Source organism: Protopterus annectens, chromosome 13.part0 (assembly GCF_019279795.1).
Source record: "Protopterus annectens isolate FY-2018-M chromosome 13.part0, PAN1.0, whole genome shotgun sequence".
In the NCBI taxonomy this organism is placed as follows: domain Eukaryota; kingdom Metazoa; phylum Chordata; order Ceratodontiformes; family Protopteridae; genus Protopterus; species Protopterus annectens.
The window spans coordinates 671,491,693-671,518,864 of NC_056747.1; the positions used below are offsets into that span (position 1 = coordinate 671,491,693).

General features: G+C 35.4%; 1 protein-coding gene across 4 annotated transcripts in view; it reads left to right on the plus strand.

The window, feature by feature from the left end:
- LOC122787576 (apoptosis-inducing factor 3-like) overlaps positions 1 to 27,172 on the plus strand; it is a 1,199,414-nt gene that overhangs the window by 300,055 nt on the left and 872,187 nt on the right. For all 4 annotated transcript variants that reach the window (XM_044054360.1, XM_044054361.1, XM_044054359.1 and 1 more), the window contains one exon: positions 14,142 to 14,251. In XM_044054360.1, the coding sequence (XP_043910295.1) occupies positions 14,142 to 14,251 (110 nt within the window). The remainder of the gene's footprint in view (positions 1 to 14,141; positions 14,252 to 27,172) is intronic.

The following is a 27,172-nucleotide window of genomic DNA, read 5'->3' on the forward strand; positions in this document are numbered from 1 at the left end:
TTGCTTCCATATAATTTGTAATTAACCTTCTGTGCATTGGTTTAGATTTCAGTTTGGCAGAATTATCTAGCAACAAATTAACCTTTATAATCTCATGATCACTGCTCATCAATGGTGGTAAAACTTGACTTGAAGTAGCAGTAATTTTTTAGGAACACAAACAATGTCTAGTATGTTCCGTCCCCTGGTAGTTTTTACAATCTGAAGCAATTGTTGTTCCTGAATATATGTTGTGAATAATTTCCTTACAAACATTGTTGAATCAATATTATTCCACTCTGTTTCTAGTAAATTTAAGTCCCCAGTTAATACTAATCTTCCCTCCTGTGTTTCATGCAAGAAATATATGAATTTCTCTAGGTTATTTGAATTGACTTTGGTGGTCTTTACACTCCAACAATTGTTATATTTTCCAGGGTTGTTTTTATTGTCACAGTTGCACAGTCTATAGTATTGGTGTTATCATTGAACATGTCATAATCACAGGTCTCATAATTATCTTTAATCCCTATTATAACACCTCCACCCGTTTTTTTTTTTTGTTAGAATGTCTGTTAAAGTAAAAACATTTATACCCTGACAGATATGGTTTCCAGTCATTGTTCTTTAACCATGTTTCACAAACAATAACATCAATCTTGTGGGAACATAGTAAACTTTAAAATAAAAAAAACTTTATTATTAATGCTTCTAGCATTAGCAACCATCAGAGATGCATCATATGTTAAATTTTCAACCTGGCAAAAATCCTGCCTAGTGTTTGTCAAATATTGCAAAATATCGGCTGCAAAAAGCTTTTCCCCGATCTTGACAAATGCACACCATCCTTTCTGAACACGTGTGCCCAAAATTAGGCTTGGATGCTACAAGTATATCCATTTTTTAAAACAGGACATTTTTTCCAAGTAAATATTTACCGAAAAAAATCTTTTCATTCACAGTAACCTGACTATCCTTTCTATAGGTGATTTGTGAAAAATACGTCCTAACACCAGTACAAGTTATACTATCTAAGAGGGCTGTCAAATTCTTACTAACAGTCAGAGAATCTTTGCAGATGACATCATTTGTACCAACATGAATAAAAACGGATCCGTACTTCTTTACATTAAGGTGTTCCAAGGCTTGTTTCACATCCTCTGTTTTTGCTCCTGGCAAGCATAACTATTCGATGTTCATTAACTTCTCTGCGAATATAAGTATCAGTTTCTCTAATAATTGAATCTCAAATTACAAGAATATCTTTGCTGGCCAGCTCTGAAGAATCTTCAACTTCTAATACAGTAATGTCTGCTCTGTCAATTGTTATGAAGGATAGATCTTCATCACCAGTAGTCTTAAGATCTATATTAGAACATCGAAGTTTCAAAACTTAGAATGTTCTAATATCGACCCCTATTCAGCGAAAGCTGAAAACATCGAACATACAGAACAGCAGATATTTTCCTAGGAAAACAATTTGCTGTTCCAAAACACATAAAACAAGAAGGAAGCAGCGAGGACACAAAAACAATAAGAAGGAGGCAGCAAGAAGACAGAAAAACAAGAAGAAGGAAATAGCGAGGACACACAAAAACACAAAACACATACGCACAACACAAGCACACCAAACAAACAGCAATCCACACACATACACCTAAAATCTTACACCTAACCCTACACTAAACTTATACACACACCACTAACTATCCACTTACCGTAACCCAAACCCTAACCCTAAGGTCCGTCACTATCATACACTCACCTCACCCGCGCCCTAACCTTAACTCACCTACCTTGCCCTAACCCTCACTTCCACACAATCACACACTTACCTGACCCGCGCCCTAACTCTAACTCACCTAACCCTCACGTCCACACAATTCCACACATACCTAACCCGCACCGTAACTTACCTAACCCGCCCTAACCCTCACATCAACACAATCGCGCACATACCTAACCCGCGCCCTAACCCTAACTAACCTAACCCACACTCAGTCGCACACTTACCTGAAACCGACCCACAACTTTCCACCACAGCGCTGAAAATACCGAAGCAACAGAAACGGACAGCCAAATTTTTCCCTAGGAAAAATTTGTTTTTTTGTTGCTTCGATATTTTCAGCTTTCACTGAATAGGGGTCGATATTAGAACATTTGAAGTTTTGAAACTTCGATGTTCTAATATAGACCCTAGTCTTATTAATTCCACTGTTTTAATTGTGCATTAAATTCTCATCCAGTTGGTATTGTAAATCCACAGCTTGAGTCATGTAGTAAACATCTGTCTCCTTTTTTCTTACAGTAATGTTCTTCAATCCTTCCATGTTAAATTTTGATTTCTTCCTTTTCAGCTGGCCTTTGCCTCTTTTTCCTACCTTCTTTGTTGGAAAAATTATTCCTTTTTCTGTAGACTGAAGGTTTTCTGATAGAAAAATATCATCATTCCCTATAACGTGTGTTACATAACAAATCAGTGTCCTTTCTACTGTGTATTCTCTTTCCTTTACAGTCAGTTTCTTTTTCTTCCATATTTGTTGTGAACATTTTCCTTTCTTTTGTTTCCTTCTAAACAAACTGGATCCTCAGATAACTGAATACTTGCATCCAAAAATCTAAAGTTGTCAGGGGTATCATCTTGTTTCATAGGGGTTAAGTGATCTTTGCAGACACTAGAATGCATAATTTCCTAAATATGTTCTATTTGTTCTATGCCTAACATTATTTATTTCATCAGTCCAGTTGTTAATAGATAAAACAACAGTTCTCCACACTGGACTGACCGTTTCAAACTGTCATGGAAAGGTTTTAAAACTCTTGCAATTACTTCCCAGAAATTGATAATAACTAACTCCTGCAAAAGAAGTACTTACAAAAGAGTATGGATCTTATATTTTCTCTCTTGATGAATGATTGAAGAAATTCTTACACATAACATCTCAATCCCCTAACATATCTCTTATAAGCTTTTTTGAATAATTATCATTCTAAACTTGGTATATTCCTTTTTAAGATTTATGTTTAGAAAGGCTAGGGCACTGTGAGACCTTTAGTAGGCCCTAAATGTTATTTGTTGGAATACTTTTTGTGTTGCAAGTCTTGTCTTCTTGTTCCTACTAAATTTTATTTAGGCAACTTAGCCATTTGACTTTATACATGGTTTCATTACTTAGCTAATAAAAGGTAAACTACTTAACTCTATATATAATCTTGATATATACGTAGACTTGCTTATCATAGCAGCATTTTGTACATTGTGTAAATAGTTTTGATATTAGTAGCATTGTTAGATGCATATTACTATTTTGTTTATTTCATATGATATTTGACTTTCCATGTGAGATTTGTGAACTTCTGTCTTATATCTTGAGCTGTGTTGTGTAAAATTCTATTTGAAAAAAACAACAGTTCTCCAAGCCATGCCAATTGCACAAGTACAATCATAGGTCATAGGTTAATAGGATGATACTAGGCTATTGGCGCTGAAGCCTTTATAAGCCTAGCCAAGAATTTCACCCATGTTCCCTCGAAGTCAGCACCTGTTTCCCCTGTCCAGCAGGGACATAATTGAGATCCCAGGGGTGTATTTTCTGTTTCCCATCCAGTCATCCAGGTTCCACTTAGAGGGCTGGAGAGGTACTTTGCTTGACATGCAGAGGGAGTCTATTCCACAGGTGGGGCAGTCTTTGGGATGCAAAACTATCCCGCCAGCCAGTTTTATTAATGTCACAGACCTGATTAAGTCTAGATTTACTTCTACCAATGGTGAGCAGATCATACAACTTTTAAATTGAGGAACACAGATCACCAATGTTATCAGCTGTTAATTTTAAATATGCATAGCATTTATTACACTGCACAAGATATTTGTGCATTATCAAATCATTAATTACATACTCATTTAAGGAATCCATATTCAGCTTCAAATGAATAAAATATTGTAAAAGAAAAGAATAATCAAAATCAGTAATCACAGAATTCAAAGAGAACTTAAATCAAGTTTTATGAAAAAAAAATCACACCAGAAATATTCAACTAAATAAAGTAAGTACAGTAAAGTTGTTCTTACCATACAAGTCCTGGAAGCCAGACAAAAGTTGTAATTCCTTTGTTGCATGCAGTCGCACTTCTTTTTAACAATAAAGATCAATAAATCACAAACCAAGATAGGATTGTTTAGATATGCTCAGGATTTTCCTCTCTGCAGTCTGTGTGAATTTACAGCTGTCTAGGCCCCTTGGGGTGGCTAGAGCTTGCCTGTCTAAAACCTATCCCTTTCTAACAACCAACAGTGAAATTAAAGATAAAACAACAAAATATGAATCAAAGTAAATCTTGTTAATAAGCTATCTCTTCTTGCCTACAAACAGTTAAAAACAGTGATAACAAGTACAATATAAATTCAAATAAAACTTATCTTACCATTCAATATCACAGTAAATCACAAACCAAGATAGGATTGTTTAGATATGCTCAGGCATAGTCAGTGATTTATTCCAAATTATAAGAGTACCTCTTCTTTTAGAACTATAGTGCGAGTCCAAAAAGTATTGAGTAGTCTTTAAATAACAAGCCATCTAAATCATTTTCCAATAGATGTTTCTTGTAAAAAAAAAAAAAAAAAAGCTATATGTGCTTTATTTTGAGATATTTAATTAACATACTTCTCTTCATGGGATTCTTAAGACCATTAACATTCAAAGAAATACATTTATAAACTGACCTCTTTAGCATAAGACAGTTGTAGTATAATAAAAAATATGGTTTTGAATCAACAAGCAATGTTTAATTTTAGCAATTTTTGTTATGGACAAAATCATGAACTGTTAACAAGCTGCTTATAAAAATATTTACACCCACTAACATGGAATAAAATATTCCTGGTTTGATGAAGTAAACCTGCAAACCACCCACAATCTTCACCTAATTACTATCCAAACTGTATTGCTACTACATCTGAAATTACTGTTTATCAATATATATTAAAATATAAGCCTTTTTCCTACTATCAACCTATTGTCCAAAGTTAAACATGCAGTATATCTAAAATTCAAACAGTATTTATCACATTTCTAGTAATAAAACTAAACAAAATAAACTCCCTAACATAACTATAGTTATATATATATATATATATATATATATATATATATATATATATAATATGGCTTTGTGGGAATATGGATGAAATTCTTGGCTAGGCCAATAGCCTAGTATCATCCTATGAACCTGTACATGTGTACTCCGTTACCATTTCACAATAAAACTAATTTAAACAATTCCTTTATAGTATATAACTTATTGTTTGACTCTTCTAAATTTCAGTAGTAATATAAAGTCAGTATGTAATAAAAATGTAGATTACAATATATTAACCATACATATATTTTATGTTTCTATTCTAATGTTTCCATTACAGTGTCAGATAGGTATGTAAAATTTAACAAAACAAGTCAGTAAATCCAGAGCAAGTCTACATTTCATAAGATCTCATAATTTACATTAAGGGTTAACTTGCAAGAAGAAGGTGGAATCAAACTTTTCTACAGATCTCCTATTGTGTATGACAGAAAGTTTATATATTATTGCATGTAACATAACCAGTGTTTAGGAAGCCCCACAGTGGCCTCAGTTTGGGAATTTTCTGCATTTTCTAATAATAATAATAATACCACTTAAGAATCAAAAATGTAAAATACCAGCTAATAAGGTACTATATGTTACAGTATTAATCAATAAGAAAATGACACTAAGAACTCGTATAGAATATATACATGCCATTAAAAAACTAAAAAGAATTAAAGATACAGGAGATCTGAACTGTACACAGCAGAAATTACAATGACTCAGTGTTATCAACATTTAACATTTACCATAGCTTCTTGTTTATTTACTTAACTTGTATTGTACCCTCTGCCGGAATCCTGGCAGAAAATGATAATTAGGCCAGCACATCTACATGACTATCAACCAAATATATAAATAAGATTTAGAATTCCTACCACATTTCTGAATCCACCACAGCTGTCTGCAGCTCATCTATCATTTCATCATATACTGTGTTGCATCAAACATTAAATCTGAACAAGATCCTCCATCTAGAAATGCACAAAAATCTACACGGTGTTCACATACACCGACATCCATTATGCAGTGCATATCTATATTTCATTACTGAGTCAGTGGGAGTAACAAATGGTGTATCTTGTAGCCATGAATTATAAACATATAAACATACATATGTGCACACACAGTTTAATATACAGATATATAAAGAAATATACATCACTAGATGAATATATACCCTTTTGTCTACATTTAAAAATCCAAGTACCACTGCTTTCTTTACTGTAAGTGGCTTCAGAAAGATGCACACACAGACAATCAAGAGCTCAGTACAAGTAACATCAAATAGGCTGAATGGCCATGTTACTGTATTGTGCTGTATTCCTGCAACTAGACTTCATTATTGGTTGTTAATGTTTTCTTCACTAAAATTAACTAAGTTAATAGAAAGACTCATTCTGCTTTGCTAAGCATTTTCTATACAACAGGAATAATGTTGTTGTTATTGCAAACCCCAGTGCACCAATAACCCCAATCACTAACACTTATCAAGAGAACCTGTATGTGCATTTATATACCCTATCAACACCTTTCATTCTGGAACTAATACTGCCTAACTTGTTGAATTGTGACTGCCCACACTTTTAAAATGTGTGGTCAGAAAACTATGAACAATAAACAAAATATTTGAGATATTCAGCCTAGAAAGTGAACCAGTTTCACACTTTCTAGTTTAAAAATACAGTAGTAACAAAAATGCATTCAATATTAATTGAATTCATAGTCCTTTTTCTCCATGTTTCAAACTGCACCAAAAAGATTATTTTTTACATTTTGGAAAAAAAAAAGATTGTCTCCATTTTTTAAACTTACAAATACTTCTTGTTTCCAAATTCTTGGGCATCATTTCTTCTTTCAGTAAATGCAACATTCCATCTGTTGCATTTACTGAAAATTCAAAGGTCAAAACAGTCTTTGTGCTGCTTCTGTGTACTCACAATGTCTGCATGCTCTCTACATTGCAGATTACAGCTCGCATCCCCATCCATAACAAACCAGTAAGTATGTATAGATGTTTGAGTGGGGAAAAAACACTTTAAAAAGTTTGCTTAAGACTGTAAAAAGCTTGCAACTGCTTCAGGCGAGCTGTTTTAAAAAAATGCATTTAACTGATTTTATCAGCAAACTGTTGAAAACAATATACAAAGCATTCATTCAAGCATTGCCTTCATCTGTACCTTAATTAAAGCCCCTCTCCCACTATTAGAAGTCAATTTTAACATTTTAGCATTAGACACTTAGTAGAAAATAAAGAAGTACGCACGTACATAAGGGATTTGTATCAAAAGTCCGATATTATAATGTAATAGTCTACTTATTTTTTAATACTTCAATACTTTTCTCTTTAGAATAAGCTTATACTATAACAAAATATTTATCTATTAATCTAATTACTATGAAGTGGAAATAAAGAACTGTTATTAAAATGACTTTATATTATTTTTAGTATTTTGATTTCAAGTACTAAAGGGACTTAATGTGATTTAACATTAATCTATATTTAGAGTGTGGTAAATTGCTAATTAAATTGTTGCTCGATATATTTAGAGATATAAATAAATAAATAAAAGGTGTTGCCTTAGAATTGTAATATTCCTCAAGAGAGGTTGAAATACTATTCCAAGATCAAGGCACGACAAATAAACACTGATGAAAAAAGAAACATATATTGCCTTTCTTTAAACTGTTTACTGTTTTTTTCTTAGTTGTCCATCCATTTTAGTTGTTTATCTTTTTAAACTTTAAAAGGACCAGTCCATTTCTTCTGATTTGTCCAAAAGTTGTATTTTTCTCTGCAAACTCTAGGGCTTCATCCAGAGTGTTAAAGATTTTTTGATCTTCCCAAAGAAAGATCTTGATTTTAGGGTCTGTATTATAACGTCAAAGGTACAGAATCTTGAGTACCTGTTCACTGACACGTAAATATTGAATGTGCTCTTCAGCGAACGACCACATCATCGATTTCTTTCCAAGGTTAAGAAATCAGTAGGCCAACTACACAAGACACAATTTAACAAATTCTATGAAGTGTGGGGCTTTGACCCCCCGCACCCCACCTAACTAAATATACTAACTCCGAGATTGCACTACAGCGGGGAAAAGGGGAGATTTGCAGCAACGGCCAACCGATTTCTTTGACTTGGAAAGAAATTGGTGATGCAGCTGTTTGCTGAAGAGGACGTTCGACATTTACGTGTCGATGAGCAGGTGCTCTAGATTCTTTACCTTCGACATTATAATATAGACTCTGATTTTAGCAGGAAAGTAAGTCGAGCTTTAATGTTTGATTTCTTTAAATGTTTAATTAGTGGAACACATGCTTTTCTCTTAGATATCACTCTAAGTATAATCATTGTCAAATCTAATGCTTTTTCCATTTATTTTTATTGGTGAACATGACCAGGTTGTTCTCGCTACCTGGGATAAATACTTGGCATGAAGGAGTTTAACAATTATAGATCTTGGTGTAGATGTATTATTAATTGAAGAAGTATTTGAGAGAGACCTATGAGCTCTCTCTATTCCAAAGGAAAGTGACTCTGACAAGTTTAATGTTTTTGGTAACCAGGCATTCAGGAATTGTACCATGTTACCTTCTTCTTTCTCTGATACCCCATATATTCTGATATTGTTTCTCCTGTACTTGCTTTCCAAATCTTCTACTTTCTCCAAAAGAGGATTTTGTTTCAGGATGAATTCAATTTGGTTCTCATTTTCAGAAAGGCCTTCCATCCATATCATTTATTCTCTCTTCGATAGATGAGATTTGCTTTGAATGTTTCTTGATAACTTCATTAAGTAAATCAAGTTGTTTCCCAGTGTCTTGTTTGATTGTCCATTTTACTCTCCAACTTATCTATTTTGACTGAAAGGTCTTGAATACTTGTAATTATTGATTGTAACTCTTCATCACACTTTCCTGAGGAGAAGCTTTAGAATGACTCATGACTGGATTTAATTGAGAGACTTCTGACAGGATACAACTAAGTAAAATCTGAAGGTTTTTTTTTTTCCTTAGACTTTGACCCAAAATTGTTTATTGATGAATAATAATACATATGTATGTGTGTGTGTTTATATGTATGTGTGTGTATATCTCTATATATACATATATATATGTGTGTATGTATGGGATCCATACTGTTGCTCGATATCACGTTTACCCAAAAGGTAAACGGCTGAGCACAGTTTCATGAAAGTGCATTTCTACCAAAAAAGCACTTTCGCGAAAGAGAAGTAAAAAAAAACAAAAAGGCAGCTAAGCAATGGGGGCTGTTGCTTAGATCGCGGTACAGTGGGGCTAAGGGAAGATTCCATTTTCCCTCTGTAGTGCAATCTCGGAATGTGAAAATAAAAGTAGGGGGTGTGGGGGTGCAGGGGGTGCTGACTGTTTTTATTTTGTTTTTTGTTTTTGTTTTTTGTTTCTCTTTTGCGAAAGTGTATTTTCGGTAGAAATACACTTTTGCGAAAGTGTGCTCGGCTGTTTACGTTTCGAGTAAACTTGATTTTGAGCAATAGTCCCTAGATCCATATATACATATATATATATATATATATATATATATATATATATATATATATATATAAACTGTGTGTGTGAGTGTGTGTATGTGTGTGTGTGAGTGTGTGTATATATATATATATATATATATGTGTATATATATATATATATATATATATATATATATATATATATATATATATATATATATATATATATATATATATATATATATATATATATATATATCTATATAAAACTAGAGTTAAATATTCCTGTCAGAGTAACTGGAATAACTGATAAAAGGCAGAACAAAATTTCTATGCTGCTGATTGCCATCTTGGTCACTCCCCTCTTTATATGATTTTTCTGATGTAAAGAATGAGTTGTCTGACTCTGTATGCAATATATTTGAGAATGAGTGTTTGTTTTGCTGAGACCCTAGAGTAGGTACATCAATGGCCTAATTGTATGCATGTGTCTACTTAGCATTTTGAAAGAATCAAGACATTACGTACCTCTGATGCTTTTGGTTGTGCCAAATTCTTTGGCATTTTTTGATGGACTGTTTATAGCAAATAAATTGATAAACATGCTTTATTTTGTCTATGTTGAAGAATACTTATTTGCACTGGTCATTGTTATCCTTTTGTTTATTTTTTTTTGTGACTGTATTTTTTTTTTATTTGCATAGAGAATGAAATGCAGAATAGTTAAAATAACGAATTTACAGGAAAACAGTGACCAGTAATGTATTACATTTTAAAAGGCTACATCCCTTTAGGGTAAAACACATCACCCCCAAAGTCAGCCTAACAAGAACAAGAAATATTACAGAACCAGGCAATGGTCAGTGATGTTGCGTTCACATTAGTATAGATGTCTAACTCATGGCTTTTCTGCACGTTTTGTGGAATGAGAAGCAAGACCAGTTGAACAGAAGACTACTAAGTGTCAATTGCAACCTTACCTTCACTAAAACTGCAACCAAGTCTAGTGACCTATACTAGCCATCTCACAGTAGCAACCTTGCACTACTTGGGAATCTACCCAAATGATACGAATTAGTGTTAATGTGACTCTTCTTGAGAAGCTAATACTGTTGTGTAAGGTACTTCTTTAAAAGGTAGCACTGCAACAGTAAAGATTCCCTCCTTTCCCCACTTCCAAGCTGGGAAAATGTAAGTGCTTACTGCTGATATTTTTTAAAGAGAGGTGTTTTTTGTTAACATTTTACCATATATTTTTGTTATCCTGCATTTTTTTAATGTGTATAACTGAATCTGTTTTAATGAGATCTACTAATTCACTGCCTGTAACTACAGGGTGCTTCTCTGTGCATGTTTACTGTATGTTACTGGTGCTGGTTAAAGCTGGATTTTGCCTACCATAAGCATACTTCCCTGTGGGAGATACAGGTTCAGATAGCCATAGAGATCAAAGAAAAATGAGGGTTTTTAAGCAGTCTTGTACCTCTTAGAACCAAAAGGCAAAAGCAAACCACAAAATGTGAAAAGTCTGAGAGACCAGATTCCAAAAGCACAAAATCCAAAGCACGATAATGTAAAACAAAAGTTTTTAATGTAGAAAAAATATAAAAGATGTAAGCGCTGTTGTTTAAAACAGTGTAAACTACTTCAGACAAAACTGTAGGACAAGGCAGACATTTAAATAATAAACAGATGCATCTAATTAGGCACAGGGAAACAACTAGCACAAACTTCACACAAAAATTAACACTTTAGTCTCACAATTCATACTATTGAATGTGTGTTAAAATACAATATTTAAAAACATATTTGAAACAAAACCTCGTCAAATAAGAATGTTGTTTTGACACACTAAAATTCAGTGTTTTACACTTTAAAACTTAGTGTTTGTGAAGATGTTAACAACTTTCTCTAAGGAAAAATCCAAAAGCATGTTACTTTGCTTCATGCAATTTTCTTTCTTTCCAGGGCCTTAAGCTTTAAGACAGGAGAGATAGAAGTCCTGTCATTAATGCAAGGCCATTTATCTGCATGTAGCAAGATCTGCCATCTAAGTTTCTTTAGTTCTAACTGTGCTCCCCAAGGTTTTTTTTATCACTAATGTCAACATGGTCTATGGCTGTGAACTTAAAATTGTGGTCTATATTCTCGTTAATGTGCCTAGCTAGTGCGTTATTTAAGTTTATCTTCCTGATGGCATAGTCATGCTCATAAATCCTACTGGCAAACTTTCTTGCTGTTTTTCCTATGTAGAAAACAGAACAATGGTCACATAAAGCAATATAGACCACTGGCTTCGAAGAACAATTATATCTTACCTTGATGTTATATTCAGTGTTATTTATAGTAAACGTGGCTCCAGGTTTAAGCTTGTGGCACCAATTACATGAAACACACTTGTGACTACCTGGACGGCCTGTCATGTTTTGAAATTGTCTATTTTTAAGGAAATCTTTTAAGTTCTTCCCTTTCCTGTATGTAATGATAGGTTTAACACCTAGATGAGATCTAATACCTGTGTCTTTCATTAAAATGTCCCAATTCTTGTTAAAAATACATCTTAAACTGGGGGAATCAGAACTGTATGTGATCAAGGATTTAAGGAAAGGAATTTCATGCTCAAGTGATGTTCTAATGTCTCCACCTGCCAGGTTATCATCTGGAATATGGGCACCTACAATGGGTTTAAAATGACCTGTTCTTTTTTCTTTAACCTCATTTATAAGTTCATTAAGTAAATCTACTGGGTATGCTCTCATAAGAAACATAGATTTCAAGTTTGCACACTCTGATTTAAAATCTTCCTCCCCCGAGATCATGCGGGCAGCTCGAACAAGCTGCCCCTTAACCACGGACCTCTTCTGATGTTTCGGGTGGCAACTAGTATAGTACAGAAAAGAGTTTTGAGTATGTTTCTTTTCTATATATTTTGGTAGCATACCTTTCATTGGACTTGTCTTTAAACAAATGAACATTCATATAGTTCATGTGATCTAAATTAATAACCCAAGTGAATTGTAGAAAAGAGGTTGCAGTGTTAAAACATTGTAAAAATTCATCTAACATTTCAGAAGAACCCTTCCAAATTAGACTGATGTCATCCTGGTACCTATGATACATTTTGATTTAAGGGTAGTAATGGGACTGGAATACAAAAACTCTTTCCCAGTGGGCCATGACCATATTTGCAAATGGCTTGTACCTCTTACATCAGAACATTTCATGGCACAATATCTGCTTTAGTCCTTCCTCAGTAGGAAGACTGCCAATACTGACAGAAACTTAGCTGGAAAATGGGATATGGAAAGTGAGTAGCCCCAGCTGTCCTTTAGTATTACTGTAATCTCTCTATAAAAATATAATGCTATGGTAATCACCTTAAGCATCTGTACTTTTAGTGCATTTGTTATTTATGAACCATAATGTCAGCTTAACCTTATTGTTCTAGTTGGTCTGTCATGAGAAATCTTGATGATTGGATGGGAAATAGGAAATTCACCCTAGGGATCACCTCTGTGGCTCTGCTCGACAGGGGCATAGGAAAATAATTTTCTTGGGTGGCGAAAGCCGGGGTACCTTTTTGGCTAGGCTTATATAGGCCCTAGGGCCAATAGCCTAGTACCTACCTATGAAGCTATAATTCAAAGCATTATTTCTTAGTTTTTCAGCAGATTTTATATGCTAATATGATTCATAAATCTTTTTCAAGTGAAGAATTTTGATAGCATGAAGGCCAGCTCATCTGTACACATCTAGGAAACACCAAATGGTGCCATAAACCACCGTGTTTAATTTGTTAGACTATAGCTTGTACCACATGCTGTAGAAAGTGTTGTATGGTAACATGGCCATTTCAAAGGGTGTCAAGCAAAGTGAAAGCACTACTACACACCGTCAAGAACTTTTATTAAAATGACAAAGCTTTCGGATAAAACTATCCTTCACTGTCTTACATATAATGAGTATAAAATCACCATTTTTAAATACAGTGGTGTTTTTGTACTCGTATGTAAGACACTGAAGAAGGATAGTTTTATCCGAAAGCTTTGTCGTTTTAATAAAAGTTCTTGACGATGTGGAGTAATACTTTTACTTTGCTTGAAGCTGTTTTTGGTTGTATTCTCCACTTCACCACTGTTTCACCCTATTTTGGGACATTTCAAAGGGTATACCAGGAGGAATCTGGACAGGACACTAGTCTGTCTCCATATAAGGGAAACACGTTATGCAGTTATCCTTCCCTGGGTAAGTTGCACAAGCCAAGTCTATTAGAAATAGTCAGGAAACGTTACTTGTACGTTCTAGTTGCTTTGCTATATGGAGTCTGGACTCATTCTGTTAATATCCATATTAATCTGATTTCCCTTTAAGATGATTTGAATATTCAGTAAAAATTGAAGATTAGTTGAATGATGACTGAAATTTAGATAAAGATGTATATAAAAAGACACTTTAAGGTACAGTGCATTTTTGTTTGATGGCCAGCTTATGTTAATTTTCGTCTACTGAAACATGCATATCTTTTTTTTTTTCCCCCTTAGGTGCTCTGATTGGTCATAGGGTGCGCTGTCCCTGGCATGGTGCCTGCTTTAATGTCAAAACTGGAGACATAGAAGACTATCCTGGGCTGGACAGCCTACCTTGTTTCAAGGTTATATCAGAGCATATGTATAGGAAGATACTTTGATGTCCAGTCTGCTTTTATAAAATATAATTTATAGATGTGTACTTGTGCATATTTTATAAGTTAATATTGCTGTTGCATGCGTTATTCTTAATCTAATAAAATTAAGAAAGTGTGGAGTTAGGGTTTTTCAGAATTTGTACATTGTATCAAATCAAAATGTGAAGGGTGCATCTATTTAAAGGTGGAGGTATAGCAAACACTGTGGTATGGAGCGGAGCTCTACAAATGATAGTACACTACAGAATATAAAATATTACCGAGACTTGCTTTAAGCCTCTAGATTACATAAACCTTCCTTAAAAGCAGTTTTAGTTTAAAAATATGAAAAACTAATTTATTAGGGAAACTCTAGATGTGGTCACAGTACACTATATATGCAAACTGCTGTAGTAATTGTAACTCAGATGGCCTTAGCTGTTGGGCTAAGTGCAGAAGTATCATGGTTTTAGTTCTAATACAAGAGTAAATATTTATGGAATAATGCCCATTCATAGAATACAGATGATAGTAAATGAAGGGAGGCAGTATATTTGAGGTAGAGAGCCTGCCTTATCTTACTCTGCAGAAATATTTGTGTGTTCCAGTTGCATGTAAAATGTAGCTCCTACGGTTTACCTCACACCCAGCTATTCCCTCCCTTCCTCCAACCCAGTATGCAATCTTTGTCAGTACATGTAGCATCCTATTGAGGAACCAGTGATGCTTCCACCTAGACCCCTCACTCTTGACTGCTGTTACATTTAGATAACAAGATTTGCATGCATATCAATAAGTGTTCAGAGTCATTGATATACGTGCAGCATCTTTGTTTAGTAATACTTGATAAGAAAAACAAGCTGTTGTTCATAATGAGCTCACTGTGTGGTTGAGGATTAGACTGGGTGGGAAGGGAACATAGAAAGGTAACAGAAGAAAATGCTCTGCTATAGATGGACATTTTGATGGATTCTTTATGATGTGTGGCAGTATTTGCAAATTTCGCAACTTTTTTATTTTTTTTTATTTTATATACTTGTTAATGGGTAAGTACCATTGGACAAGTGTCCATTTTCCAACAGCACTTTCTGATTGACAGTCGCACAGTAGGCAAATGGAGGTAGAAAGAATAAAACCTTGTACTGTTGAGTTACAGGAATCAGCTTCTTAACAGTTTGTAGCCTTACTTCTCTGCAGACGTAACTACCATGAGATGATGTATTGTGCATAATAGCTTCAGTTCTTTCTCAATGAATAAATCTCCTTGCGGTATAGTAGGAGTCGAGATTTTGACTTCTTTAGCGTCAAACGGGTTTCATTGGAGAGGACTTGGAGCAGAAAAAGGGGCCCTTTCTTGGCTTCCTAGTTCATCTTAAGGTTAGCTAACCAAGGAAAAATTAATATATGCTTTCCTTGGGGAGACTCCTTAAGAATAGAGTAAGGGAGTTGGTTTGCTTGCTGTGTCTCTATCTCTGGCTTTTACAGTTGGGTATTTCAAACAGGTCTGGTTTATTAAGTGGACTAGTTGGGCGGACAGAATGGTGTCTGCATGGTTTAGCTAGAGAGAAGCTTGGCAGGAGGGCATAGATATTTGAGCTAATGAAAGCATCTGACTTGCCTGAAGAGGAGAAAGACAGTTTTTGGTTATGCAATGTAAATGTTAGAACAGCAGTAGAAAAAAAACAGCTGGTGGTAATGAAATGCAAATAAATTGATGTCTGGGAGATTTACTTACAACTTGAGCCTTATGTTTATTGTACAGTTTAGTGTGGTCTGTATCTCATTTTTTTCCATAACTCTTGACAGTGTCCTTTTGAGGTAAACGTGTCAATAATTATTAATTGTAAATTGCACTGATTGAAATTTTTTTTAATTCTTTTTGTGCCAGATGGGGTAAGCCACCTGTATCCACTACTTAATTATACAAACTCTGTGGAGTTACATAACCTTGAAAAAGAGAAAATATTTGAAGAGTTTCTCTTCTTATGATGATGTTTATCAGTGCCAGATATGGCCAATCTAAGCCTTTACTTAAGCTCTCTAAGTTTCTCCATTGATTACATTACCAAATCCTGGAAAACAATCATTGTAATTTTGTCATACAAGGGTGGCCTAACCATGGACCCTGTAACTACCGACCCATTAATTTTGCTAGCCTCACATATAAAGATATGGAATATATCTTTCATTAAATTGGACATTGAAAATCTCTTAACCCTGGACCTGACTAAGGTCTCAGACATTACTTTCCATGCAGGAGTTATTGACAGACTTTAAATCTGAATATAAATGCTGTAGTACAGCTAAATGCATAGCTAGTACATTTAACTCAATGCTACGAAGTTGGGGAGCAGTTATTTCCTTTTTTTCAGTGTAAATATGTATACCATTTTTATATACTGTGCACTTGTACATTGGTGTGCTTATTTCAGTATGGATTGTTAAAACCATTTTTATTTGTATATTTGTACAATGTTAAACTGGCCTCTTGTCAGGCAATAATCTGTACTTGTGTTTAACTTTCAGTAATTTGCCATTGTTGAGTGTAGAGTAGATGGCTGTGATATTTGGATTTATATCTAGTCTTAATCTCAAAAAAGAATCCTCTCAGCATAATGTGAGATCAGGAATTAACTACTGACCAGTTTCTGTTTTCACTGCAGTACAAATCTTTAATTTCATAACTTCAGTTACAGTGTTTGGGTCTGAAGACTAAGGAAGACAGATTCCCTTATGTCCAGATTAAAAACAAAATCAAACTCCCAAGTGTCTAACTTCTTTTTAAACTTTACCATTATCTCAGATCTCATAACCCATGCAGGTAATTTCATCCACAATGATGGTATGCTTAGTCAAATATGAAAATCTCAAACTTGATTTAAATGGGTATGTAGAACTTCTGATTCCTATTTCTGATATGCAAGTTGCATTGAAAAGTATTTAAAGTTGATGTTAGCCTTATTATTGTTATTGTGAAATGCTTTATATGCAAATATAATTTTCTCCCTTGTATGTTGATATTGAAGAGTGTATAAATTAAGAAATTTGCATCTTTACATTTGTCGTAAAATTGGCCAAGTAACAATGTCTTGTTCAAGCTTCATTTCCATCGCAGAATCTCATTCAGCCACTTTGTGACTTTAGAATTTTGTTTCTGATCTTTAATAGTTCATAGTTCTTATTCTGAATCTGTAATCACTTTCTTTTTTCACCTTTCTATTGAAGGTCTGTATTTGTTTTTCCATATTCTAGTAATAGTTTTAGCCACTGTCAAAACTAAAGTTGGAAACACTTTCAGTAAATTGTCATTGTTAAACATATAAATCCAAATATCACAGTTCTCTAAACATGTTTCTTTAGTACATTTTATTTTTAACAACTCAGAAAAAATGTCTCTGTAATGAGGTTAAATTCTTTCGAATGCAAGACTTGGCATATTATTTGAGTTCTTTTCTTAACTGAAAAAACACTGTCCATTCCCCAAACTGTATTTTTTGAACGCATACAACTCCAACATATGCCTCTCTTTTTTTTCACAACCCATGGGGATATGGACGTATTTGAGCAAGCACCTCCATGTCAGAATTCTACATTTTCTTCATTTGGTTGTTTGTCTAGGATTAAAGGATAGTTTTCTACAGATGTCATCTGTCATATATTTATTTGTTCACTCCGTGCTATTTTTACATTTTTACTGTATTCATAGATTTTTGCTAATCTTATAGCCAAAGGAGACCATTGAGAAGCTCAGCCACATCGCCCAATACTGTGAGAGACTAACAGTATTATTACCATTATGTCTACATCCCTCACATATCTCTGGTCATTCCTTCCTGGTTTTAAAGGTTACACAGGAGGTATTCTTAGATAGGGCAAGTAGCCTCTTCCAGAAATTGGGTATACATCATGTTAGGTATCTGTCATGCCATTTGGTGGTGGTAATGGTGATAGTATTGGTTTAGGTCTCCAGAGCAGATATTTGCTTTACCACTGCTTCTGTTTAGGTGAAGGAGTTTGAAGAGTGCAGAGTCATTCATAGCCCAGAAAGCTAAGCAGAGATTACCCTTCAGAAGTCTGAATGACACTGAGTAGAAGGACAGGGATTTTAGCCTATCATAATAATGAAGGGTTCTCAGCTAAAGCGTCTTCTGTGTGGAGACATGCGTGAATGGGTGTGTGCGTCAGAGCTGGCAACCCTGCACATAAAAATCTACTGCCAATCATTAGCGGACCGGAGTTCTGCTGTGGCGACCCCTAACCGGGAAAAGCCGAAAGACACAGCATTAAGACTTGAGATCTTTTTTGGAGAGGGAACATTGAGGTTCCTAATGCTGGCTTAAGTGCTTTGCTTTTATGTACTTTACTTGTGTGTGCTGTTAAGGAGGATAGAATATATATGGGTATTTCACTATGTTTTTAAATTTCTGATTTGAATTTTGCATGTGGGGTATGATACTGTGCTTGTTTGAGGGCTGTTAGTGCTTTACTTCCCTCAGTACCACTTTTTCTCTACCTTTATCTTTTACTGACTCATTCAAGTATTGCTATTCAGTTTTGAGGTCTCATTAACTGCTTTCCCGTGGAGCAACTATCAGTCTCCTCTGTTTCACCTTCCCCTGTCCACATGATGAAGAAAGTTGTTAGAGAATCTTGGCTCACAGGCTGGATCCTAATTTGCCTCTGCCACTGGTGGGTGACACTGCTGCGACCACTTGTTGTTCCTTAGACTACTAACCCCCCCCCCCAGTCCTCTTGGTGTTGCACATACCGCTGCCAAAAACTGGAGGATAGCCATGTCCTATGCATTTGTAAGTATGCCCTTGGCAGACAAGAGATAACTACTCTCGTTGATCTCAGGGGAAGGAGCAAATGAAGGTTCTTCACTCAATTGAGGCAAGTTTGTTTGCTATGGGCCAATCATTTTCTGGGGAGTTTCCCTGGAAAAGTGTACACAGTGATAAAACCTTCCAGTCTCATGTTTCCATATTTATAAACAGGGAAGATTTACTGGAGTTTTATAAGAAGCTTATTGGTGCTGTTTCCTCACCCTCTACTTTGTCATGCAAGAAAAGGAAGAGCTCCTTTGACTTCTGATGGTTGTACCTCTAGAATTTCTTTTCAGACTCAACTTTGATTCTGAAAAAGGTGTGGTTTCAGATCTCCCTTTTTAAATATTTTTTTTCTGACAATTTAAGATGGAGGCTTTTCAGTGGGAGCAGAATACAATTCCTATTGTACAGAAAATGTCATGATTTGTTAAATATAGATAAGTATATGCCTAAATCTGCAGCTGTTCTTCCTATTTTGCCTGCTTTAGAAAATGTTTTTCTCACAGCTTCTAGTTTGCCTAATAGTTCATATCCTAACCCCAGGAAGTCTGACAAGGCAGTACAGGGTACTGCTGTCTCCTAAGTATTTTTTTTCTAACCGCCACAGCAGATACAACTGTAATTTCTTTGTCTGAAAATACTTCTGCTAACCATATTACTGTTGCTAACCTCATTCCCCCTGACAAGGATTAGAAAGTTTTTGATATGCTAGGGAAGAAAGTGCATCTTCTATTGCTTTAAACTTCTGTATTTTACATTGTCAAGCTCTTATGTTAAATTATTTACATTTATCTTTTGAGAACATGCAAAGCTAATTGTTTAACCGTCCTTGATCTGATGTAGAGAGTACATTGATTTCCTCGCTAACAGCTGCTTTTCATGTTACTGGGTGTTTATAAAAGTGTGCTGATGATGCTGCTAATTCTGTCTCTAGAGCTGCTGCTGCTTCTGGATCAGTAACGAGAAGCCTGGGTTGGCCTTGTTCTCAAAACCTTCCTGAAGATGCCAAAACTGAAAATTCACATTCCACCTTGGACAAGGAAGCTCTGTTTTGGTTCTTTTGCAGCTGAGGTGCTCAAGAAATGTGATGAACGGGGAAGGCTGATTCAAACATTTCAACCCTTGTTTTTAAAGCAAATAAGATTCTCTTCCTCATTCAATAAGCAGTTTAATCAGCATGAGTTTAAAAAGCAATGGCAAGGAGGCTCCAAAAAATTAGGCAGCCCTCCAGTTAACACAACTATTAGCCTGTTCACATTCCCCACCCTGGAAACTTCCTCATACATCTGAGGCTTCATCTTCCTTTGTTGTAACAGATTGTGATAGACAAATAGGTTTTAAATGTAGCTCAACAGGGCCATACTTGGCAATGGGAATTCCTTCCCCTATTCCAGGGAATTCCTCCTTGCCCTACAAACCCAAGTCTTGTATCCCCCCATTCTGCATCAGATGCTTGCTAAAGAATAATAGAACCAGTGCCCTTCTGTTAGATGGAACAAGGCTGTTATTAAATGTTTTTTTTTTCCTGGTACCAAATAAAGAAGGGTCCTAGAGGCCTATACTAGACCTTTCCTTCCTAAACCTGTTTGTCAAGATTCCAGTGTTTGAAATGTTACCCTTTAATTCCTTTCAGCTGTGCTCCTTTCATGGTAAAGCTAGATTTAAAAGGTACTAGTAATGACTTTCCCACTGAAGAGTACTTAAGTTTTTTAAAGATCTGTTGTTTCTGGTTTACATAATCAGTTCTGTGTCTTACCAGTTGGACGTTACAACGCAGCAAGGTTATTCCAGTGTCTGGCTGCAGTCATTGCTTATTGCAGACTTCAAGGCATTCACATATTTCCATATCTGGAAAAATGTCTCGTCTTATCTTTACAGACTCTCATTCCGTCTGTTAAGAATATTTAACAACTGTGCAGAATCATCTGCTACTCCGTGTGAGTTTCAGATCAACTTTCAGAAGTCTTCTCTTCTCTTACCCCTTCTAACATAATTGTATTCCTGAGATGTCTATTAGATTAGGCCATGGAAAGAGCTTTTCCTCTTCCAGATGACGTAGAGATGTTTCAACAGTTCTTCCTGAGTTTCTCCAATTGGAGCCTGGTATCTGCAAGGGAATTTCATTATTTTAGGGTAAATGGCATTGATGAGTCTCATGCTCTCCCTGGCCAGACCCCACATGAGGAAAATCCAGTAGTACGTCAGATTAGTCTAGACCCATCTATACCCTTTATCATTTCAGATTCCAGTTCTGGTATTTGTAAAGAGCGAGAATCCATAGTTTGTAGACTGGATCTCTTGCAATTCAGGAATCTCATTCTTTCTTTACAATTCCCCTCCAGTTTGTCATGACATATGCATTAGACCTGGTTTGAGGAGCTGTTTCCAAAAGGGTAAACATGCAAGATCTGTGGAACCCTTCATACAGGCATAAGTACACAAATGAGAGATGTTGGCAGGGGGTCAGTGCCCTGAAAGCCCTAAATCATCTCTGGGTCCTAATACTTCCGCACGTGTACACAGACAGCACCACAGTGATATAGCCGATAAGAATTGGGCGGGGGGGGGGTACCAGATCTTATTCTTTGCAGACTTGCTATGATAACCTAGGAGTTAGCAACTCATCTGAATTTGGCTTTTCAGGTTCATACATTCTGTCAGATCAAAATTTGATTGCAGACAAACTCAACAGGACTAGGACAGACCCCCATGAACGAAATCCTTGTTCTAGGGTTTTTCAAGAATTGATCCAACTGTAGGGAATCCCTCAGGTAGGTATGTTTGCATCTTCCCAGAACAGATAACTAAAGAAATTATGTTCCAGGAGTCCTTGCAGACAGACATGGAAGACAGATTTCCACCATTTACACTGATATTCTGACTCTTCTAAATATCCAGAAGGACTCTTCAAAATTTGTGTTGCAGACTTCCTTTGGCCCAGGGAACAATGGTTCTCCCTCTTTAGTCTGGCCAAGGGCAGTTACCCCAGGATTCCTTGCAGAATAGATTCTCTCGCAGAAGAGACAGGTTGTTTGCTACACCCTAATCTAAAAACTGTTCAAGTGCCTGCCTGGATAATAGAATTTTGATATCTTTTAGGCCATTTTCTTCCCAGAGGACATGTAGCAGCTACTAAAGAAGGCAAAAAAAAAAAATGATACTAAGAAACCATAAATGTGCAGTTGATGCCAGAACAAAAACTCGGATCTTTTTCAGGCCCAGATACCTCCAGTTCTTAATAATTTGTGTGAGAAAATGTTCTGTTTTTTCTTGTACTTCCTGTCAAGTTGTATTTTTTTGCCATTTCTGCCTATCCACTGTTTGATCTATTCATTTCTAACCATACTCAAGTTAAACAGTTTTTGAAAGGGGTATTGCACATCTGTCCACCTAAGAAAAAGGGGGCTACTCCTTGGGATCTTAACTTTATGCTTGAAAAGCTTATTCTTTCCATTTGAATTAGCTCATCAGGCCAAATCCAGTTGTTTCTTAACATGGAGGACTGTTTACTCACTAATCCGACTTCTAGGAGATTATCTAAGATGCAAGCACTTATGATAAGTCAACCCTACCTCATTTATCACAAGGACAGGGTTTCTTTGAGAACTAATTCTTCTTTTATTCCTAAAGTGTTTCCAGAGTTTATTTTAAGCCAGACTGTTCTTGGGCTCATGAAAGAAAAGATTAAGGAGGGGAAAAGATTCTTAACACTATGGATGTTCACCGGCAGCTCAGATACTACTTGGATAAAACTTGATCCTTCAGGAAAACTGAACAGCTGTTTTTTCTCCTATGAAGGAAATAGGAAAGGACCGTTATCTTATCCTGATATTTTGTCATATGAGGGTAATAATAACAGGCATCACAATGCCATTAAATATTTTAGTCCCTGCAAAACCATGGCTGTAAGGGTCCCCTTAATCATCTTAAAAATGAGGAATGAAAATGCATTAATTTCCTAATTATGCTCTTTAACATGAACAGGGCTGTGATATGACCCTGTTAGGGTGAAGATGATAATGAACATGAACAATATAGTGACTTACCTCAGTGTAAACTTTATAGTTTCTCTTTCAGGCAGTTTTATAACTAATACCAGAACACCAGATACTATAACTCAATTTCCTTGCTTAAGAATTCAGTACAATCCCAAAAATAATAAAATAAATGCTCAGAATCATACATATGTTTAAATATTTCTCTAATTCACTTAAAAGTTACTAGAATAACATATTTTGCATCAACATCTATTTTGGACAATAAGTATAAACTCAGATTTCTGGCTTGATTGACTGTAATCCTGAATGATTTACCAGCAAATCAGACTTTAAGGATAAAGGAAAAGTATGAACAAAATCAGGGCAGGTCTGTCAAAGCAGGGACAGTGTCACGTATGCATTACTCCTCGATGAAATAAATCTTACTGCTTCTGCTGTTTGACGTGCTAAACAGCAGTGACTAATCTGGTGTAACTAGTACTGCTGTGGCTTATGCATGTTAGTGTTTGTGTGTGTGTGTGTAAAACCAATAATGCCAGGACACAGACATTATTCTTGTGTATCAGTAAAAATGTACCTAACAAGTAATTATATTTCGAAAGTAAGACATAATACACTAGACTGTCTAAATGGATAATATCATCCTTGACTCTGTGGGGCCCCCATCAAAATGTATCAATTTTCTGAATATGCTGTTTAACCTGAATGGTGCTGAGATATGACCATTTTAGGATAAAGCTAATAATAGCCTCTTGTGTGTACATAAAGCTGCTATGGGTTATGAGGTGTGAATATTACAGCTTTAATTTTCATCACAGTCAAACGTCATTATAGCTTTAGTTTGAGCTGGGGCAGTGTTTCGGAGCAACAAATTTGAATATAACTGAAATCATTCTCACAGTCACATACTAGGCACATATACATGTGGCAACCTATATATGTATATCATTACATATATGACAAAGGCAATTTAAATCTCTGCTTTCATCCCAGTCTAACACCAGAGGGATGAGGTAGGCAGTATTTCCAGATAAGACTTAAATATTCTCACAGCTACTGAAATGCATCCCAGACCATCAGTTATTTCCTAAATGGTTATATCATAATTTCTGTTCAAGCTATTATTAGTAAGGCAAAATGTGAGAAAAGGAAGAAAAAGTAACATGGATGGTATGGGGAGCCCAAAAGGAGAAGGACTCAGAGGTGAGGGCTGGAGGGTGTGTGTGTGTGTAGGTCCAGTCATCATTTCACTTTCCTGTACATAGACTTGTTGCAATGTATCACTGTTGCAACTAAGTGCCAGTAACTCTAACTGCTCCTTTGTTAGACAGCTCAACATAGTGATAGTGTGATACATAGGCCTATTGTAATGTAAAAGCTTGTAGCTGCAGGTCTGTCTGTGGATACTACAGGATGGATGGCATTGTTAGGATGATACTTATTCTGCCTGGAAAGGACAACCTGTGTCTAAACAAGGCAGTTGCCTCTTGCTATTGTTTTTTGTTATACTCATCACAGTAAGCCACTTTAAGATAGTTTTAGGGCCCACTCTACAAGGGCTTTAGCTTATTTGGTACCTTTATGGAAAGGGGTGGAGTCTAGAAGTATTGTAGATGCAGAAACTTGGCCTTATCTGACTTGAGCCTTTTTAGTGCTTGCATTATTTCCATTTCGGTTATCTCTCTATGTAGAAATAATCTTCCTTCATGATCTAATGTTCGTAACTTTACTTTGGTAAAAATGAAAAAGAAAAAAAAATCTCGGTTTACTCTATTCTTATCCTTGGTACTTCTATGCAAATTACTTAATAATAATAGGTTGATTTCTTCCGGAAGCTGGTAATGTGATCCTTTTTTGGCTTGTAAAGCATAAACAAGTCATTTCCAGTTTTCTCATTTTGAAGATAGCACTAAGGAATTTTTCAGGAGGTAATTTCTTGTGCTCAATAAAATTGTAAATCTCTCTCCCATTTGTTATGCAGCTCTGTAAATGATAGGTTGTTTAGGAAAGTTTTTATTTTCCTTTTCAGTTATTTAATCTACATTAACAAAAACTTTGTTTTCAGATGCTTCTCATTTATACATCTATTAATTCCAGACTAACACTGTTTGTTTCTCTTTTTAAGTAGTGGTTCCCTAGCCTACTTCCCTTCTTACTTGATTTCCCCATTCTTGTACTTTAATTTAAAAAAAAAATTCCTAGTAAGTAGGAAACATGACACTGCTCTCTGAAAAATCTCCCCAAAATTCTCATGCCCTTACACTTAACTTTTTTATCGCATCTTCCTTCTTGAAAACTAATGGATCTAGGTGCCGCTCACCTTTTTCTCTATCCTTCTTGTAGATGTCTAGAGTGAGTTGAACTGTACAGTGATCATATGCTGTACGTCAGTAATTAGTGCCATGGCTCCCATTGACACCAACCAAACATCTAATCTACTAGCACTCCAAATCTTTTTGGCTGTGTAGGTATAGTCCGTTTTTTTCTAGATGTAATATCCTCCATTTATTTACCATATTTAATTCCATTACCCCTTCTTTAAATACCTGGTTGCATTTTGGCAGTCTTGCCTGGTAGTATCCTGTGCCCTGTGTTTCTTGTTTATGTACTAAAATTGTAAACATTCCACTTTGTCATCATTTAGAAATTGCCCATCAACAACTTACCCTGTTCTGTGACTGTCCTACATATCAACTCTTTATCACTGACACTTTTCTCTTTTATCCAGCCTAATGATTCATGAATTTAGGTGATCACTCCCTCATTTCATTTTTAAATGAAATGTCGACATGTAATGTGTACATTAGTGAAGTTATATTACCCAAATAGTTATTTTCTTTCTAGTACTTACTGATTAAAGTGTTTTGTAAGGTGTCGTTTGGAATGCAACTTATATTTTGATCATATTCTTTTCATGTAAATATTTATAATTTTTTAATAGTATCTTCATTCTGTGTTCTGGTGCATTGTTTTATTTATTTTATTTATTGTATTCCCTTCTTTTTTCCAAAAAAATTATGATTTGGCAGAAATCTATTCCTTGCAGAGTCCGTAGTTTGCTTTTCTGCACCTGTTGACTCATTTACTTGTGTGCCTGCCACTTTATTTTCATTCAGTTTGTCATTTTCTCTTTCAAGATCAGCTTGTGTCTGTTTTGTGGGTCAGTGTTCGGTTTGTAATCTAAGTGGACTGAAGACTTGAAGTAATGCAGAATAAACAAAGTTATTCTTCTTGCAAGTCTTATGTAAGAAAGAAAAGCTTTTCTGTTAGATTGTGCTTGTAATGAAAAGCCATTGTCGATGTAAAGTCTGGAGAGATGAGGTCTTTTAAGATTGTTCTATTCATCCACAAAATAAAATGTCCTCCTTTAGTTTGCAGTTATAGTAGTATAAGTCTCTGCTGCCGTTTCGGCCTCAAAAAGTGAAAATTTAATCTGTGCTATTTGTATTTTAATATCATTAGTAGTAAGCCCAGTCCATGTGCTGAGGCATTTTTCTCACAAGGTCTTTACAATCTTTTTTTTCCAGTTTATTTTGGTACTGCTGTAAATCTAGACTCGTCTCTGTGTGACCTCTCCTTGAGTCCAGCTAGTTACTCTGACATTTGTTCATATTTTAATTCTTCCTCCATTTTTGCTTTCATCTCCTTTTCAGCAGTTTGCATATCAATCGTTTCCCCTGAATGCGCGTGGTTAAAGCACCTTATATTTCCTGCAGCCTTCTGCTTATTTGCTTCTCTGTATTCTAACGGGATTCACTTACCTAGGAAATCTCAGAGTGCATTTGGCCTTCTTGCTATGTAGGATGACTGAAGAGTTTTTCTTCAGCTGCCATTGTTTTCTTTTTTCAGCTCTACTCCACCGTACTGCTTTCACTCTTCTGAGTTAACAGTTGCTGTCGCTTTTACTTCACTTATTTTCCTTGTTGATTTTCTTGATATTACAGATGTTTCACCTACCAATTTCTGCTAAGAAGTTAAAGTAGTTTTGCAGGCTTTTGCTGATATAAACTATTCACTGCCCTGAGCAGTGTTTTTTAGCTACTTAAACTACTGTTGTCTTGTTGAAACTGTGAGGAACAGTC